The following is a 20,966-nucleotide window of genomic DNA, read 5'->3' as shown; positions in this document are numbered from 1 at the left end:
TCTTGCTCTCCCCTTCCCTCTCTGTCTCTCTCTGTCTCTCTCTGTCTCTCTCTGTCTCTCTCTGTCTCTCTCTCTCTCTCTGTCTCTGTCTGTCCCTGTTAGTCTGTCTCTGTCTGTCTCTGTCTCTTTCTCTCTCTCTGTCTCTCTCTCTGTGTCTCTCAATTCTCTCTGTCTCTGTCTCTCTGTCTCTCAATTCTCTCTGTCTCTCTCTCTGTCTGTCTCTGTCTGTCTGTCTCTCTCTCCCCCCACACACCTTTGTGTGTGTGGTTTTATTTGGGGATCCAGTCATGGGGTAGAGTGGGAGGCTGGACGAAAAGCCCCTGTCCCCGTGCTCAGTGCCCCCCTATGGAGGCTGCCCTTTAAAACTCTCCCTAGCCTGCTGTGTATTGAGGCTCTTACTGTCTGTCACTCTGCTCTTGGATTTTGTCTGCCCAATTTGGTCGCTCCTATCTCTGGTACAAATAGCCATCGCTTCACGAATGCAAAAGCTTGGGAAGGTGTACTTATTACAAATGCATGGAAAGGTCAGCTCAGCCATACTAAGTAGCCTTGTCAGGCTGTCAGTTCTGTAATTAAGTACCAGCATGAATTAGATAACACCTTCCTGAGGCTGGAAGCTGGGTTGGTTTAACAGAGCTGTAGTAGTGTGTCGCCATCTAGTGGCACCATTCCAGAACTACAGGTAGCTGTGCCCAACCTGAACTACACTTCTGTCCCTGTTGGAACATTGGAAAGAAGAGTTAGTTGAATGGCATTGCACTTTCCAACACACACACACACACACACACACACACACACACACAGAGCGAGAGCGAGAGCAAGAGAGAGAGAGAGAGAGAGAGAGAGAGAGAGAGAGAGAGAGAAAGAGAGAGAAACAAACATAAAATATGACTAATGTGTTTAGAAAAAAAACACCCTTTTCTATTTAATTTGTATTTTGGAGTCCATCTTATACAAAAGAATCTCTAATGTGAACATTATAGCCTCCTACCTTTTCATTTCCTTTTTTTGTTCCTGTATTTTTCTTCTATCCTATCACTTTATTTTACTTCTCTTTATATGCCTCATTCCTTACATTATTCTTATTTGGTTTGTCTTAGATGGAGGAACAAAAAAAGCCAATCTTTACATATCTTTTGGTTAGAAAGCTATATAGGGTACTATGTGACTATTTTTTCCAGTTAAAGAACCAAACAATTTAGTTATAAGCTTTATTTTATTGCTTGTTCTTAAAAAGGTTACATTATTTATCTTTATGTGAGAAATATAGATGACAAATAAAATGAACTTAGTATTGTAAAAAACATTTTGAAGAGCATCGTTTTAAATATCTTTTGAAAATATGTTTACTTTATTAAACTAAACAAAATGGCTCCTTTACCCCGTGGAGTATCGTGAACTTGGCATCATCTAACACAGGGGTCGGCAATGTATGGCTCTCGAGCCCTATCTGGCTCTTTTGATGGCCAGATCTGGCTCTTTCTGCAGGAGCCATAAAGTCCATTTTTTTTCAGGCGCTGTTACAGGAGCTGCACTGTGAGCACTGCACGGCTCTCACGAAATGACATTTTAAAAAATGTGGCATTTATGGCTCTCACAGCTAAAAAGGTTGCCGACCCCTGCTCTAACAAATAAGACTTGCTTGCCTTTAAGTAGTCTATATTGCATCAGAATTGAATCATGTGGAAAAGATGAAAAATGCCTAGTTAGAATGTCCATATGGGTTCAAATTACAGCCCTTCTGCTAAATATCTGCATATATGTGTACAAATCAATTTTCTGGTATTCTTTTCCTTTATTTGCCCATCATCCATCCATCCATCCATCCATCCACCCATCCATCTATCTATCCATTTATTTGTTAACAAAAGGGTTGGACTCCATTTGACCTTCAAAATTCCTTCCAACTCAAAAAACAAATAAAGCTTTATATATTATTTTCCCCATGAAAGTAGTGTAGAAATTTAGAGAATCTCAGAGGCCACCTAGAATACACTTTTAAACATCTTCAAAAAGCATCCATGTAGTCTTTTAATTAAGGTATATGGTGAGGTAGGACCCATTACTTCTGGAAGCAAACTATTGCATTTTTTTTCAGGGTATATATTTTTTTCTTATACAAAGTTAAAATCTGCCTTTCTGTAGCTTTCCCTAAAGTATTAGTTATATCCTTTGTAGACAGGTGAAACAAGTTTCACACTTCTTTTCTATGAGCCCTCATACTATTCAAACATGTGCCAATGCCTCTCATGTCTCCCCTAAGCCTTCTGGTCTTCAGGCTACACAGCCTTAGCTCCACCGACAGATCCTCATGTTGCCCTTCATCATACTGATTTTTTTCTAGGTACTTCAATTTATCAATGTAACTCTTAAAATATAGTGCCCAGGATCGAATAAGGCACTCATTCTGTCCTGATGATGACACAGTACAGTAGGAATGATTTATTCCTCTAGGCCAGCGAGGTGGTAGAGTGGATAGAGTAGTATATCCAGAGTGAGGAACATCTGGGTTCAATTCTATTCTCATAGTCTTATAAGTTGATGACTCTGGGCAAGTCACTTAACCTCTATTTGCCTTAGTTTCCTTACCTGTATAATGAAGATAATAATGGCATTTATCTCACCGGATTATTTTAAGATTCAAATGAGATATTGGTAAAGTGCTCAGCCCACTGCCTGGAACAAAATAAGCACTATATGAATGCATCATATGCATAAAATTCTATCATTTTTTTACTCTTCTCTCTCCTGGTTGATTCATAATATATTTTCTAAAACCTTGAAAATCTTGACATGCAAAAAAATGTATATTTCATGTCACCCAAACAAATCCCCTTACCTTACACTTATGAACTTTCAAACCCAAGTGGATATAATTTAAATATTATCTCTTTCAATCCAAGGTTCTAAATCATTTTGCATGCTGAATTTGTCACCCAGTTTATTTGGACCCTGACTCTAACATTCCAATAAAATGCCATCAGAAAATTGGAATACTATAGCATTTATATCTTCAAGAAATTGAAGAAAAAGTGTTAAACTTTTCCCTCAGCAGGGGAAATAAATCCTTGAGGAATTCCTAAATAACTATGTATATATTTTACTTTCAAGTGCATTTTAAGTAGCCCAGGGCCTCAAAACCTAACATCATGGAGGGCTTTATATACCCAAATTCTTTGTCATTCTTTGTTTCCTAATTTTATCAGCCCACAAATAGGTTTGTTAAGAGTTTCTAAACCATCATCAAAATGCTTGTCCTATAGTTATGTGCTATTTGCTAGTCTTTAGGCACCTTCCTTGGCTTTTTTTTTAACCCTTACCTTCTGTCTTAGAATCAATACTAAATATTGGTTCCAAGACAGAAGAGCAGTAAGGTCTAGGCAAATGGCATTATGACATGTCCAGGGTCATGCAGCTCTAGAGTGTCAAGATAGTTGAACCCCCCATCTCCCTTGACTTTTAACAAACTTCATTTGGAAGCTATTGTTTCAGGTTAAGAGCTTCATACTCCTTTTCCTCCAACAGGTGGATTCTGTTGTCGGTTCAAGGACATTACTATCTGAATCTCCATGAGATATTTTTTTTGGTGACAGGAGTTTTGTGATGTCTTTTTTGAGTGAATGAGTTTGAGGGTTGGGTTTAATGAGATTTGCTGTGATTATTTTTTTTCCTAAGTAGAAAATGAACATAGAGGATACCGAAACAATAAATGGTACCCACAGAGCAGAATTGGTTTCACAAGGCAAATGCCAAGTTTTGCCCTCAAGTGAAATGCCACAGTAGCAATTTACATGTCAAATCCCTCCACAGGTGTGGAATTATAATCACTTTGAATTGTTAAAATTGCATCATATTGATTTAGGCACTAGCCACCTGGTATGTATCACAATCAGTTGACCTTCTAGAAAGTCTCCATTGATATGTCATACTTTGGGCATTCTGAGCAACTGAGTTTCATCAGCAAAGACCCCAGATCTTTACATTGAGCCTGCTCTGAACTAATGTATTCAGATTATATTGTTAAATTTTGTAGTAATAAAGGTATAGGATAGAAGCTTATATACTTTGAAAACATAAGACAATGGTTTATACTACAAATAGTGCTGCCCTCCTTTCATTTGTTCCAAAATGTGTATTAAACATTGGCATGCAAAGGCGTTTGGTAGACAATGTTGGGGTTGTAGAGATGAGAACCAGGCCCCTCCTCTGCTAACAGGGGTTCCCTTCAAGCACTCCAAAGCAGAAAACAGAGACATTTGGCTGAACAGGTTAGGAATAGTAATAACTAAAATATCTGCAGGTCTTTGATGTTTCCCAAGTGCTTTCCACAAAACAACTCTGTAAAGTCAAGAATGCAGATATTTGAATGGCCATTTTGCAAATAAAATGAAGGAAAGAAAGAAGGAAAGAAGGAAAGAAAGAAGGAAAGAAAGAAAGAAAGAAAGAAAGAAAGAAAGAAAGAAAGAAAGAAGAGGAGGAAGGAAGGAAGGAAGGAAGGAAGGAAGGAAGGAAGGAAGAAAGAAAGAGAGAGAAAGAATAAGAGAGAGAAAGAATGAGAGAGAGAGGGAGGGAGTGAAGGAGGGAGTGAGGGAGGAAGGAAAGAAGGAAGGAAGAAGAAAGGAAGGAAGGAAGATTAGAAAATGAATTTAGTGTGAGCAGCATAGATGGTGCAATAGATGGATCCCCAAACCTGGTATCAGGATATCCTGAATTCTTATCTGATCTCAGGCCCTGGGCAAGTCACTTAAATGTATTTACCTCAGTTTCATCATCTGTAAAATGGCCTGGAAAAGTAAATGACAAGCCACTCCAATATCTTTGCTAAGAAAACCCTGAATGGGGGTGGGGGGATCATGAAGAGTTGGAAACAATTGAAATGGCTGAATCACATTGATTAAAACTGCCTGATGAGTTCTTTAAAATGACTAAAGAGTGATATAAGATTATCATTGTTTTTCTTCTCATCCTGGCATTTAATGACTTCTGTGGTCTTGTGCCTGAACTATCTTAAAAAAAAAAAAAAACTTACCTTCTGTCTTAAAGTTGATATTGCGTATTAATTCCAAGGCAGAAGGGCAATTGCTAGACAATTGGTATTAAGTGTCTTGCCATGGATCACACAGCCAGGAAATATCTGATGATAGATCTGAACCCAGGACCTCCTGTGACCAGATCTGGCTCTCTATCCCCAGAGCTACATCGCTTCCCTCACCCCTACCCTTGAAGACTACCTTTCTAATTTTCTCAGATTATTTGGAATTTCATGGTTTCCTAAAGATCTTTGTTTTAAATGTTCATGATTTTCTTTTCAGATGCTAGTGACCTAGATACTTTCTAGATACTTTATCAGTATCAGTTTAATGAATGAATGAATGAAGAAATGATGAAGCGAAGTCTCAGAAAGTCAAAGAGATCACATACCTAATATTTCCCATCTCCATGACATTTTAAATTTGAAACTATGCTCCTTTGTTATATGCTTGTTCCTAAATGCAGTGCGGCTATTAAATATCTTTCAGAACATTACAAATTATACTTAAAAACTTTTTTTGCCTTCTTCTTTAGAACCAGTGTGTTGGTTCCAAGGCAGAAAAGCAGTAAGGGCTAGGCAATGGGGATTAAGTGACTTGATCAGAGTCACACAACTGGGAAGTGTTTGAGGTCAGATTTGAACCCAATATCTACCATCCTCTGCACCACCTAGCTGCCCCCTACCAAATTATACTTTTAATGACCTTTCCAATAAGTTACACCAAGTTCCCTTGCTCTTTTAGTGTTGTCCCAGTAATGACATGCAATGGTGCTTCCTCTGAATGTTGGCCAGCAGACTGCCAGCAGTGAGTGACACGAGATGCCATAATATTTACCAGATTCCCATTTCTCACATGTTTTTGGAAGGCTGTTTCCTGAGGCTGGTAGTGTTTGCTCAGTGCTCCATATGCCGAAGGAAACATCTCTGCAGCTCTTTTTTTACACTGCTCATCCATCTCAGAAGTATCCTTCTGAGGCTCTATGGGACCAGATGACTGTGACCAGAGCAGTGCTGACTTCCACAGAAGCTGCAGTGCCATCTGCAAAATTGCATCCTCCTTTCTTCCATCCATTGTGTTTGAGATGGTTGTGGCTAGATGGGCTGCTCTAGAGATAACTGAGATATGGCCACCATCTCCAGGGGCCCCTGCCTTGTCTTCAGGGCCAGGTGTTAGCATCATCATCCCTAATTAGAAATTCTTCTGCTAATGAAGCTCAATTCAACCTTTTGCTATAGCATCTTTTTTGGGGGGTCTTGAGTTCAATAGCAGTCATTTGAAATGAATTCTCTTTACCCTTTTCAAACTCATCTTATTGGTCTCTGTAGCAGGACTTGATGTATTTATTTCTCATCAAGGGGTCCTTTAGTGATTCGCTTTACTGCAGGGTGTTTCTGTAAAAGAGAATATCAGTGAGGAGCCCTGGCTGACCTTTGGCTTTCATGAAAAATGTCCAGACCCTGAGATAGATTCAATCTTAATCCAAATTCTCAGAGCGAGTAATGACTATAATTGAATTTAATAATAATAATAAGATTTATATAGAATTTTAAGGATTACAAAGACATATATACATATATATTATACTTATATGTGTATTAACTCAAGAGAAAACTGAGGTCATCTAGCTGCCCCCTCATTATCTCTTAATGTAAATCAAATTTTGAGGATTTTTTTTGCTTCTTGAACACCATATTGAGCTTTTGATTCATTTTTTTGAGACACGTGGGCACTGAACCATATTATTAAGTGACTTTTTCAATTGAAATCTAAGAGTTTAACTTTAGCTCTAATAAATGCCATTAAATTTCAGTCTGAAGGTACTGGATAGAATTTTCACTTTGCATAAGCAGGGTGGAAAATCCAAAGTTGTTGTGGGAATGAAGCATTCCCTGAAATTATCCATGTGTGACTTGGTACCAGATCTGTTGTATGAGGCCCGGGTGTCCTGGGTGCCCTTGGATGTTACTCATCATGGTTTCCAAAGTCTCAGAGAATTTCACAGAAGACTTTCATTTATTCATTTATTTGCTTATTTAAAAACAAACCCTTACCTTCCAGAAGGTAAGAAGAGTGGTAAGGGTAGGCAATGGGGGTCAAGTGACTTGCCTAGGGTCACACAGCTGGGAAGTATCTGAGGCCAGATTTGAACCTAGGACTTCTGTCTCTAGGCCTGGCTCTCAATCCACTGAGCTACCCAGCTGCCCCAACAGAAGACTTTTAATTGGAGTTCAAACCTTTCTTATTAAAGATGTAGCAACCACAAGGTTTCAGCAATTTTTGATATAGTTTATCACTCCAGATTTGCTATAAAATAAGAGGACTAGACCCCATAGAAATTTGAGTCCTATCCAAGGTGACACGGGGCATAAATATCAGAGCCAAGATAGGACTCTAGGTTTGATATTCATTACACAAATCAAATTAAATCAAACTATAGCAGCGAGTACAGAAATGGTGGGTGAAATGATTTAGCCACTATCAATAGTCTACTAAAAATCTTAAAGAATAAAATAGGTACCAAAGAACTAGACAACTATCTCATCCAGAAACAAAAAGAAAGAAGGTGGAGACTATAAAAGAATGGTCAATATAGTTGACTTTTTCTCTTAATACTATCCTGACGTTCATTTTTAAAGATATGGTTTCCTAAGACTTATACAGTGGAAGGGTAATCAATGAATGAAGGGCAATCAATGAGGTTAGATGACTTGCTCAAAGTCACATAGCTAGTAAGTAAATTCTTTTTTTTTAATTTTTTTTTATTTTAAACCCTTAACTTCTGTGTATTGACTTATAGGTGGAAGAGTGGTAAGGGTAGGCAATGGGGGTCAAGTGACTTGCCCAGGGTCACACAGCTGGGAAGTGTCTGAGGCCGGATTTGAACCTAGGACCTCTTGTCTCTAGGCCTGGCTCTCAATCCACTGAGCTACCCAGCTGCCCCTAGTAAGTAAATTCTTGAAACTGGTTATTAAACTAACCTTCTCTTGACTGAGTAACTAGACTGGTAGAAATTCAGTAAACCATGCATAATATGGCAAGATTGGGGCTATGTGGTAGTAGGATTAGGTCAACTACAAACATGAAATAGATGACCCAAAATAGTATGTTCATGCCAGTATGGAAGTTGGCCTCTTTTGGCATATCTGCGGACCTGCCTTTTGTCCTTTATGTTCAATATTTTTAAAAGTAACTTTAAAAAAAACTCCTGAGAATTTTAATCATAAAAAAGTCTCATGAAACTTCCTCCAATTTGTAGTTAAAAGCAAACTACAGAAGTGTGTGGGTGGTGCTGGTGCTGAGAGGTGTAAGAGGAGATAATGAATGTAGCTAAGAAAGTCACCATCCAGAAGAGTGGATTCGAATGAATGACATTAAGTGAATAGAAACCAGGCAAAGTTATACACTTAAAGTTAAAATTGTCACTTCACATGGCAGGATGGAGGAGATATGGAGAAGAACAAACAAACAAACAAAGCTCACAAGGTAAAGGGTCTTAGCTCCAAGCTTTCATTTCCAAAAGTGCTTTACACAAAATGTCTCATTTGATCCTCCTAATCACCCTCTGAGTTCAACACTATTATTATCCTCATGTGAAAGAGGAGGAAGCTAAATGTAGGAGAGATTAGATGACTTGCCCAAGGTCACATAGCTAGTAAGTAAATTATTGAAGCAGGATTCTAAGTCCCTGACTTTTTATTTTTTTATTTTTAAGGCCATCATCCTGACTGTTGTACTATGTAGTTTCCTCAATACTCCCCAACACACAATCCTTCTCTTAAGAGAACAGAAGAATGTCCATACTATTACATGCAGCCTTAAAAAAAGAATTAATAGCCACCCCCCCAGAAAAATACCTCTAAAGAGCTGTCCTTTTTCAACATCATCAAAGCATCCTTGTAACAAGGAAGGGAGTATGGGTAGTATGGCAAGGCATTCAATTGCATTTTAGATGACCCAGTCTAACAAATACTATATGTGGGACGTTGGGATGTTTACTTCTTAGACCTCAGTTTCCCTTTTTGTCAAAGGAATAGATAAAATTGATTGATCACAATGGTTCCCACCAGTTCTGAGACTTCTAAGACTATGACTATATTTTTTGTAAACAGAAAATCATTGTTCATATTCTCTTTCCAAAAGAGACTTGAATAAACCAATATAAATTCAAAGCTGGCATCTGGTTTCTTTAGTGAAAACTAATGAGAACAGTAAGTTATGGGCATCGCAATGAAACAAAGTCCTGAAATTGGTTCCCATTAAGAAGCAGTAGAACATGTTGTTATATAAAAATAGCCGTTATTATGGGTCTTTGAGAAATAATTATTTCTGTTTTCCTTGAAACCAATTGTTATGTCCCAAAGAGAGAATTAATACTCAAGTAACCAACATGAGCCCAGTAATAGTTGTACAGGACTCTCTCTCACTAGTATTGACCCTATAGAAAGCTATGCACTGTCTTCATAAATTGGGAGGAAATTGGCATCACTGCTCTCTTGTATTTTTTAAGGATATAAAATCCCTTCCTAGACTAAGATTTCATTTTAACAAACTCTAAAGGAGCATGATAAGATATAATGGGGTAGCAGACAATTCTAATAGGAAACAAAAAGTCTTTTATTGTGTATATCTCCTAAACATTACATTTCAGGTTGGATGGATCCAAGTAGAAGGACCTTGTATTATTCCAACATGAAGGGCATGCATTTCCCTCTAGTTCTCTTTGACTAAGTAGGGGCAAGCCTCTTGTCCTCTGCCAGCAGGAGATTAGAGAGATGTCATTCCAATGACTATCATTCTCTTAACCTGATCTCTTCCTGCCAATATGGGTTCAGAAAGGCGTTATTCCAGCACCACTCAATCATGAACCAGTCTTTTAGGCTGACCTTTTCCCAAATGCAGGGCAATCTTCCTGCCTGCAGAGGACAGAGAGATACCCTTCTTCCTCCCCCTCCAGCTAGTTCCTGGCCTGGCCCGTTGCAGGAATAGGAGAGAAATTAATGTCAAGCAGTTCTCACCACTGGACCCCTTGCTGAAGCTGCCTAATACCTTGAGAAGACAAAGATCTGAGATCATATCCCTAGTGAGCCCACTCTTGGATTCATTTTGCAGTTATGAACAAGTTCCTATTTGTCTCCCCTTCCCAGTCATCCTGAATCTCGCAATGCCATTTTACAAATGGTTTTGTTTATCCTCTCACTGATCGCTCCCTAATTCCCATTCTCTTTAATTCAGTTCCTCCAGTGTCACACTCTAAAACTGCCCACCCCTTCCACTGTGTTCTCTGTACCATGTGCTCCAGAGGCAATAAACTTGCCTTCATATTAAACTGTTTCCTTTCTCATTTCTTCCATTTTATGGTTCTCACTGAGCCTTGACTCTCTCTTGATGAATCAACCTTTCTAGACATCCTTTCCAGTCCTGGTTCTTGAACTCCCTCTCCCTTTCTCACTGGTCAGAGTGGGGAGGTTGAAATAATTCCTGCTCTTCCTAGTCACATTGATGTTTTCCCTAATCATTCTCTTCTCTCTTGATGTTTGCTCAATCCATATCTACCACCCATTCAAAATTCTAGCAGGGCTATTGTCTACTAACATCCAGGATACTCCCTAAGGAGGTCAGTGACTAGTTCGTAGTTATTTTTCCTCCTAAACTACTGCCCACATATGACAACTATTTCAATAAATATGTTGACAATGCCTAGGCATAATGAGCTCTTAATAAATACTTTGACTGGAGAATATAGATGAGTATATTTTATGAAATCTAAGTAAGAAAATATGAAGCATTATAAATCCCCAAAACCACAGAATGAATAAATGAATTGAAGGATAGTTGAAAATTTATCCTAATATAAATCTAGTCTTGCCATAGATTTTTTTTGGCTGATATATGTCATTTGAGCAGTCCATATTTCTCACCTCAAACATTTATGATTTCATCAATACCTAAATGATAAGTCAGGATCTCATCATTGTTGTACCATTTTGGACAGTGGGGGAAAACATAGATGCCTAGCTTCATTGCTCTATATACACGTGACTAATTTTTACCTCAAATTATCTTCTTAAATCTCCATCCTTCCAGAGATCTCAGCCTTCCAGGTTAAATCCCAGATTTGTATTGGAAATCTCCCATTTCAGTGAAACTCTTTATAATCTACTTCCCCCTGCCCAGGTGCTATTCTTGCTTCTTCTAATTATTCATGTTTACATATTTCTATATTCTTTTATGCTTCCAGTTGAATGTTATCTCTAAGAGAACAAATTTTGGGTTTTTATTTAATTTCTTTTTAGCCTTGTAGCTCAACGGTTAAATGTTGATGAACTGAAATGCACTGAGCTTGAGACATAGTGAGAACAAACTTATTTACAGAGGATGCAACTTTCTGGAAACCTTTCTCCATTGAAATGTCCAACACTATTCCTGTATCCAGGTTATCTCTGTTCATTGATCCTGCATAATACCTGAGGAACATAACTTTTCAGAATCCCATGAAAATTGTATAAAATCAAAAATACTTCTTGAATTGGCTCGTGATAATTTCCATTTTTATTAAGATAATCATTTTTTCATCAATTACATATGCATAGAAGGGCCTGCTGTGTGCGTGACATTATACTAGGTAACAGAGTAAAAAACAAAAACAAAAACAAACTAAAAATAATTCCTTCCCTCAAAAAGCTTACATTCTATAGAAAGATACAGAATGATTGCTTTTCTTTGCCTTCATTAACCAAACAAAATCAGCTGCTGCTACCAACAAAACAATTATTTAAGAACTTTTATAAATCTGTAGATTAATTCTAGTCAATGTAATCTTAATGACCATTGGAGCAGACTCATGTTGGTTTGCATGCTTGCCTTTTAATAATTTCCCTAATTAAATATAGAAATTATAGAGAGGTTCATCATGTATGATTAAAATTGAAAGTTCTATTTAGTTTGAGTCCCTCTGAAAAGAATAAACTGTAACAAATAACTCTGGTTGATAACTGAAATTATTTTCTTTCCACAATGAATTATTCTGTTTAAATGAACCAATAAAGAAACTAAACTCCATTATTAGATAAAAGATTTAATGATAGTAATCAAAGCCTTTTATGCATTATACTTTCCCATTACTCAATGCAAATGAATGATATTAGTAAGTCCTATTACTGCTTTTTGATGAGTTGGTCAAAATTTAATGCATTTTATTTAAATAACTGAAATAATTATACTGACCCGTGTCTGTTTGCCCTACTTTTTGACAAGTTCAGGCTGAGACATTTCACGCAATCAGTTAGGCATAGCTTGAATGTTAATATGATATAAACCAATATAATATATTCTAGGTAAAATTCAGATTTATTCATAGTTTATTTCCTGCATCTACCTCGCACACATTTTCAGATCTCTCCTTCCCTTTGAGTTCCTTCTCCAAGAATATCCATTAATTCTTGAAGCACAGGATTCCAATGACCTATCTTTGTCTACTTTTTCCTTCAATGATTTACATCCCAACCATCCCTTTTCTCCCATAAAAATACATGTGGCCAATGTCTTATTACTTCAAAAATTCATAATAATGTAACATTCGTATGTGTGTCGCGTGTGTCCATATGTATACAGGTGCTTATGTATATCAATGTAGATGTGTCTCCATTAGAGTATAGGTGTGAAAGCATATGTATATGGGCATGTGGTAGAGGAGGACTGGTTGGTTTCCATGTTTTCTACTGTTTTATTCTGTTGTTATATTTCTATAAGTCTGTAACTATTCAAGTGTGTAAAATAAGGCATCTAGTCATGGGGATCCTGGAAAATGATAAACAACTTGCTCTCCAGAAAAATAAATATATGTGCAGGGTACACTTCTAAGTTTATTTTGCATTATTAACATTCCCTCCTTCACTTTTTAAAGTTGTAATCAACAAAACAATAAATCAAACCCCAATTTGTGTTTGTAGGAAGTCAATGCTCCCTGGAATATTTAGCAATATTGTATATAATGATTCCAGCACACTCTTCCCAATTTTTTATGGTGAATGTAACCAAGGGGATAACTCACTTTACAATCATTGCATAGTAATAATAAGTCAGATGTGTAAGTTCTATTTCAATTTTAAAAATTTCCACAACTTTACAAAAAAAAATGTGGTATACATGCCATAATCCTCAATTGACATATTTACGAAAAGAGATAGTAGGGGGCAGTTGGGTTGTTAAGTGGATTGAGAGCCAGGCCTAGAGATGGGAGGTGCTGGGTTCAAATTTGTCCTCAGACACTTCCCAGCTGTGTGACCCTGGGCAAGTCATTTAAACCCCATTGCTTAGCCTTTACCACTCTTCTACCTCGGGGCCAAAACACAATATTGACTCAAAGACAGAAGGCAAGGGTTAAATAAAAAGAAAAAAGAAAAAAAAGAGATAGTATAAATGATTTTCCCAAAGATATACAAGTAGTAAGTTTCACAGGGATGACTTGACTTGAGTATTGCATATTCTAACTCTATTCAAGTAAGAAATTGACTAATTGATATCAGATTGGTGACCCAGGAATAAAGTTCTACTCTGTTTTGTACAATGTTTCTCTTCCAAAGGATACTGACTCAGAATTTGAAAGCAACAGTGTTAGAATCAGATTATAGTAGAATTTAAAGGCCAGCAGTTCAGAGACTATTTTAGTAGTTCTAGAAAAAGGTGCTCCTTACTTGCACCAATTTCATGGCCAGGAGCACAGAGTGAGGTAATGTTGCAAGAGATATTGACACTAAAAGAATAAACCAAATTTAACAAGTGATGATGAGGGATTGCTACTTAGGATAAAGGAAACTTCCTTAAGTCTATTATGTTCTTAATAAATGCTTGCTGAATTCAATTGAATGACTAATTTTATTGCTTTCAAATTATAATGCTATTAATAAATATTCAATAGATTTCTCCTTGTGGTAGATAGGAAAGATTTATACACATATATCTGTAACATTTACATAAATGCAAAAACTAAATTTAAAATGTTATAATAGCAAACTCAATGTCTATCTATTTTAGACATTTTTCAGATTTAATGCTTCCTCCCCCCCCCTCCTTTTTTTTTTTTTAATTTCAGGTTGAAGAAGCTCTGGAAGCTGTGAAAAATGCTACAAATGAGCAAGACCTTGCAAATCGCTTTAAGGAATTTGGGAAAGAGATGGTGAAATTGAACTATGTAGCTGCCAGAAGACAGCAGGTAAGGAAAAATGAAATTATGGGGGAAGAATTTGAATCGCTAGATTTCATGTCATCATATCAGTTATTTTGTATTTGGCATACTACCTAAGATTTGTCATATAATTTTCTTGAATTGAAGCCAATTCTTTATGTCAGTTTCAGAAGCAATTTTTATTTTTGAGATCACAGTTTCAAATGATATAATATAGTTTCAAAAAATTATCATATTCTGTTACTAGTGAAAATGTTCTTTCTTCTCGGACAACACTTGTTCTATTAGAATCTAGAATGATGATTCCTAATTTAGGTGATCAGTTTTGATTGAGTTATAAGTGAGTGAAAACTCAGATCCACCCATTATAATTAGCCACATCCAGACCTTGCTCATATTTCCTGTCTTCCATGAAGATACCATAGAATGCAGCTTGCCTTCTTCCTTTATAGCACAGATTTTAAGCTCTTCTTCCCACCTTCTCTAATTCTTAGCTCTTGCTGTAAAAATAGTAATTAAATGAATACTACCAGTGCTTCTCTATGGACTAGTCCTTGCCTTGTGGCTCCACTTAAAATCCCAGTGACTATCTAAACAAGAACTCCTTTCCCTGACCCTAAAATATATTGAATCCTCATTTTGGGGTGAAAGGTCCTTGAGTCTAGGAAATGCCCTATTTTTGTGTTTTATTCACAGTTTAGGACCCATACTAAATACTTAAAGAATTATTCTTGGTCAGTAATGGGCTCAGAATATGTTGATGATAGAGATAATGTTTTCTTAAACACAAGGCATGACTTTAGAGCAGTGATTCCCAAAGTGGGCACCACCGCCCCCTGGTGGGTGCTGCAAGGAATTCAGAGGAGTGGTGATGGCTACAGGTGCATTTATCTTTCCTATTAATTGCTATTAAAATTTAAAAAAAATTAATTTCCAGGGGACTAAGTAGTAATTTTTTTCTGGAAAGGGGTGCTAGGCCAAAAAAGTTTGGGAACCACTGCTAGAGCTTAGGATGGAGTTTAGTGTTAGTGCTTCCCCCATTGTTTTGCTTTGTATTTTTATATGATGTAATATATGCATATATGTATATTTATACACTCAGTAAATGTTTTATTAATATGTTGGAGATCTTCCAGAAGAGTGTAGATAATCTCTTCTTGGCTTCGTTTATACATGCATGTGCATACACATATATGTATAACACATGTATATAAACATGTGTGTATGTTTGTTACATATGTGCACACATGTGTATATATATATATATATATATAGAGAGAGAGAGAGAGAGAGAGAGAGAGAGAGCAGATAGCACTGTCTTTTTCCTTTCTTTATTTTTTTAAAAACTCTTACATTCCAAGATACTATATTGGTTCTAAGGCAGAAGAGTGGTAAGGGCTAGGCAATGGGGGTTAAGTGACTTGTCCAGTGTCACACAGCTAGGAAGTGTCTGAGATCATATTTGAACCCAGGACCTCCTGTCTCTGGGCCTGACTCTCAGTCCACTGAGCCACCCAGCTGCCCCCATATTTTTTTTCTATATCACACTCAGAGACTAAGAACATGCCCAAATAGAAAATTTTCAGAGGGACATATATATGCACACTCTTGTCTGACTAATTAATTAATTAACTCACTCTTCATTAGTCCAATTTAGGTTAAAAGTCTGGGGGTAGGGGACAGCTAGGTAGCTCAGTGGATTGAGAGCCAGACCTAGAGACCAGAGGTTCTAGGTTCAAATCTGACCTAATACACTTCCTAGCTGTGTGGCCCTGGGCAAGTCACTTAAACCCCATTTCCTAGCCCTTACCGCTCTTCTGACTTGGAGCCAATACATAGTATTGACTCCAAGATGGAAGGTAAGAGTTTTAAAAAAATTCTGGGGGTGGTAGTGATGGGGTTGATGGGATTGTTTGGGATCCCCTTTGATAGCTGTTTCTCAGGTAGTTGAGAATTCACCGTACATGGAAAGAGTGTGACTGTGCCTACCTATCCATCCATTTCTAGGGTATGAATATACAAGGCAAGTTTGTACTTACTCCAGGATGCCATCCATCTTCACTTAGTGATCCAATACAAGCAGGCAGGTGCTCGATCATTTGGTCATCCTCTGTTGTCACAGGCTGATGCCCCTGAGCACAGTCAGCAGATTTCACGTGGGTGTCTCAGACTGATTTTGATCCCTGAACATAATTTCCAGCAGGCCCCCCTTCTGTCACTCACCAGATGAGGCCATGCACGAGAAAGAGCTCTAGCACAGGGCAGCTTTCTGAATTTTCTGTAAGAATTAATTCAAAGACTTAACCTGGGTTAGCTTGCAGAAAACATGGAAGAGGGAATGAAAAAAAGCCCTAAAGTGTCTGAACAACATTTTGCGATTGATGAGGATGCTAGTGATGAGGCTGGCATTTCTATAGCGTCTCATGTCTTGCAAAGCACTTTACAAATGGGATCTCACTGGATCTCCACAACTCTGCGAAGTAGACGTTATTATGACCTGACGTTATTATTACAACCTTTACAGACTGGTAAACCTAGGCTGATGGGCTTTAGAACTTGCCAAGGATCACACAGCCAGCAAATATCTGAGGCTGTATTTGATCTTAGGCCTTTCTGACCCTGAACCCAGCACTCTAGCTACCGGGCCCTCTAGAAGAGGGATTCGATTTGCCAAAGACAGAATAAAGGCTATTGGTTGGAAATTGAAGAGCCATAGATTGAGCCTTATAGTGAGAGAATCTTTACTCACAATTGCCACTATCCCAAAGTGGAATGGATAGTTCTAGAAAGTTCTGGTTCACTAAAAAAAATACTTTGGGTCAGTCACTGAGCTTGGTAGTTGAAGTAAAGGACCAGAGAGAGCTTAGATTTTTATCTCCTCCCAGCCCCATTGGAGGCCTTTAAACAAGAGCTGGATGATCATGTGTTTCAGTATCATTTTGCTTTTCCATTGGGTGGATTATTTATTTCTTAAGCAAATTAAATAGCCACAGAAATCTCTTCCCATCAATACTCTGCAATTTTGTACTGTCCAAAAAAAATCCAAACCCCTGAACTTTTTATGGTGGGCAAATCTCTGCTTTCTACACTTCTCCCCTCACCCACAGAAGAAATTCTGCTTTCTTATCCCAGCTGGCCAGGAGGGAGCTACACTCCATGACCATTATCTCCTCCAATGGAGAGAATATTTTCTGACTTCTAAAAGGAGATTTAATCACCCTCTTAAGGGTTACTCACAAATAGCTTTTCTAGTGGCGCCAGGGTGACATTGATTTCCTAATCATCAGGGTTCTTTTTTCTTTGTCAAAAAGTCCAAGAATCGAACTGTCAGCCATGACAAGCCTTTCTGACATGTAAACTATTTAAAAGGGTAGGCAAGGTAGCCATGAGGGGCTTGACATAAACTCGGTGTTGTTATTCTGCACCCACTTTTGAAGGTATGTGCATAGACAAAGAGGGAGTTCTATTTCTGCCACTCTCTGCCCATATGATGTTATGGGTGCGATTTTCTGTGTCTGGGCATTGGTTTTCTGATGATCTCTAAGATTTCTCTTTACTTGGTGGTTCTGAGTGCTTAAGAAAAACAAATCAGTACATTCATGGTAAATCCCCATGTTTCCTTTGTCCAGGAACTGAAGGATCCTCACTGTAGGGATGAGATGGCAGCTGCCCGAGGGGCTCTGAAGAAGAACGCTACTATGCTGTATACAGCATCCCAAGCATTTCTCCGTCACCCAGATGTGGCTGCCACAAGAGCCAACCGAGACTACGTGTTCAAACAAGTCCAGGAAGCCATCGCTGGCATTTCAAACGCAGCTCAAGCTACTTCCCCCACTGATGAAAACAAGGGGCACACTGGCATTGGGGAACTTGCTGCTGCCCTCAATGAATTCGACGTGAGTATCGCAATGACATGTATACGCAGTGTTGACTTCTACTGGAAAATATGTTGGGGGACAGTGAAACAAAATAATATCAAATGATACATTTCATTTCAGTGAATTCTGACTTTCTTTGCCACATCCCTGGCAGGTACACATATTTTATAAAAAATATCTCTGGGGGCAGTCAGGTAACCTCAGTGGATTGAGAGCCAGGCCTAGAGATGGGAGGTCCTAGGTTCAAATCTGGCCTCAGATACTTCTTAACTGTGTGACCTTGGGCAAGTCACTTGATCCCCATTGCCTACCCTTACCACTCTTCTGCCTTGGAGCCAATACACAGTATTGACTCCTAGAAAGATGGTAAGGTTTTTAAAAAAAGAGTATTTCTACTCTTATAATACACAGAATGGCAGGAAAGATTTACATAATCTGGTTTACATTTGAACACAGTCCAATATTATATCCAATGGGAATTTCTTAGGGTGGCACCATTCTTATTGAAGAGTTGTTGTTGTAGGAGCATGTCCTATAGTCAGAAATGATGCTGCAATAGTAAAAATAAAAAGAAGACATGGAGAGGCATAGGAGGACCTGTCTCCAGGTTAAAGCATGCTTGTCATCCTTTTCATGACGTGGATTCCTGACCATCCTATATTGCAGAGAAAATTGCCTATTATCAGAATGGTTTTTAACCAAATGATATTTGATGTCAAATCCAGTTATAACTAGGAGATGTGTGTCTCCCATTCCCAGAGGTTAGACCATGAGAAGCCCAAGAACAGATGACTCTTTCTCAACTTGTCCTTGATGAGAACCTTAAAGGCTTTTCTTCACTTTAATTCACGGTACTTCAGTTGAGTTTGCTATGTGAGAAACACCCTAGTTAAGAACATGCTTTGCAAAATATATTCATGCCAGTCAGGTTAATCACTTATCCAGTCCCAAGGCTATATATGAGCAGCCAGTTCCAGTATGCAACTATTGCTGTATGCCAGATGTTATAGGGACAACAAAGGATGATAAAGCCTGTAATGCAGGGTTGCTAGCAAAAGCCTTTGCTTTTGCAAATTCAACTGTAAGCAGCCCTTGCAGTTAGGGGTTTTAGAATGTTCAGAAAGGCAGTTGGAGCCTGAGGCTATAAATAGTGCTGAAGTTCCAACTGAGGGGCTTTTGCCTTTTGGCTTAGGCATTGGCCTGTGTTTATTTGTCTTGGGGACATTTTGAACCTAACTTGATTTCTCTGGACTTCTCCGTGATCTCTCTTCATTTACATCCCTCCTGTTTCCCTGAATTTCCCTTTGGGCCCTGGGAGGAAGGGTGGTTTTGGTGGTTGGACTTTGTGGGTTAGTTTCTATTTAGTGATTTGATAAATACTTTTACTTCAAAGGCAGTCAAATCTTCCTGACTGGGAGAGCAGGCCTCTCTCAGTCTAACCCTCTCCTGTGACCCATCCCATAGCACCACCCTTCTCCCTAGCAGCAGTTATAAAAACCTAAGACCTCTTTCCCTCTGATTATCCCTGACATTAATAAATCCCCTTTGTTACCTATACAAAGCCTCTGGTGAATGATTGTATTGAAGATTAAGGTAAAGGCTGAAGAAGGAAGAATTATTTTCCTCTTATTTCCTTTGGGGAAACCTGGGCGGCTATCTTGGGCAGGAAGGACCCAGTGGAGACTTCTTGCAGACATCAATTTCACTGGCAGGAAGGAGCCTTTGACTCCTCCTCAAAGGAGTTTAGAAATTAACAAGAGAAACCCCAGCGTTGATCTAAACATTTCTGACTGGCCCAAATTGCTCTTGTAACTTAGAGATACCTTCCCTGCCTGAAGAACCCAGCCTATGTCCTCTCAGTACTCTGTCTCTAGCCTCCGTGAATAAGCCTGTTTGAGCTGCCCTCCTATATACTCCCATTCCATTCCCTTGCCCTCCTATATATACTACTTACCCATTCATCTCTTCCATACACTCAGCTATCTTTTTCATTCCTCCTCAATCACCTATATATCAGCCTTATCCCTCCTTTAACCAAGATTGCCTCCCTTCTATAAAACAAACCTGATTGCTGCTCTGTACAGGCTTACTGCATTGTAAATGGGATAAAATGGGCAGGCACATAACTATACATCCAAGAAATAAAAGTGTGCTTCAGTCGTTATAGTCATGTCTGATGTTTTCATGGCTCCACTTGACGTTTTCTTGGCAAAGATACTAGAGTGGCTTGGCATTTCCTTCTCTAGGTCATGTTACAGATGAGGAAACTTAGCCAAATAAGTTTAAATGAGTATTTTATACTAATAAATACATAAATAAATATAATAAATTATCAGCTAATAAGTATCTGAGGCCATATTTGACCTCAGGAATATGAGTCTTCCTAACTCCACGCCCATCACTTTATCCATTATACTACCTATGTGCCCGATACTGATTAGACTCTTAACTGTTTGCTGAGTGGATAAAAATATTGATTTTGGAATCATCTACACTGAAGTGATAGTTGAATCTAGAGGAGTGACTTGACTAGGGTAATACATGGAGGAAGTTTCTGAGGTAAAACTTGAATCCAAGTCTTCCTAAAATGATCATGTGACTTGAATTCTCTAGACCTTAATTTACTCATCTTTTCCCCAATGGGGTTGTACTAGATAAAGTAAACTCTCTTCCAGTGCTAATATTATTCTCTGAATCTACTTTTACTCATTCTAGATTTATCTCCCTATCATTGATATGATTAAATATACCCTACTTTAAATAAGAGCTATTTGGGGGAATAGCCATCATATATGAATTAATAATGCCAACTTAGGCTTGCCATAGATGAAGATGAGAGCATACATCTTGGGTATCATGATCTAACTCACA

General features: G+C 38.2%; 1 protein-coding gene across 1 annotated transcript in view; it reads left to right on the top strand.

Annotated features, from left to right (window-relative positions):
* CTNNA2 (catenin alpha 2) overlaps positions 1 to 20,966 on the top strand; it is a 1,353,633-nt gene that overhangs the window by 304,449 nt on the left and 1,028,218 nt on the right. Inside the window, exons 4-5 of the mRNA XM_044659266.1 lie at positions 14,125 to 14,244; positions 17,847 to 18,113. Of these exons, the coding sequence (XP_044515201.1) occupies positions 14,125 to 14,244; positions 17,847 to 18,113 (387 nt within the window). The remainder of the gene's footprint in view (positions 1 to 14,124; positions 14,245 to 17,846; positions 18,114 to 20,966) is intronic.

Source organism: Gracilinanus agilis, chromosome 2, assembly GCF_016433145.1.
Source record: "Gracilinanus agilis isolate LMUSP501 chromosome 2, AgileGrace, whole genome shotgun sequence".
NCBI lineage: Eukaryota > Metazoa > Chordata > Mammalia > Didelphimorphia > Didelphidae > Gracilinanus > Gracilinanus agilis.
Note: the sequence above shows the minus strand (reverse complement) of the source record. Positions and strands in the feature narration are given on the sequence as shown.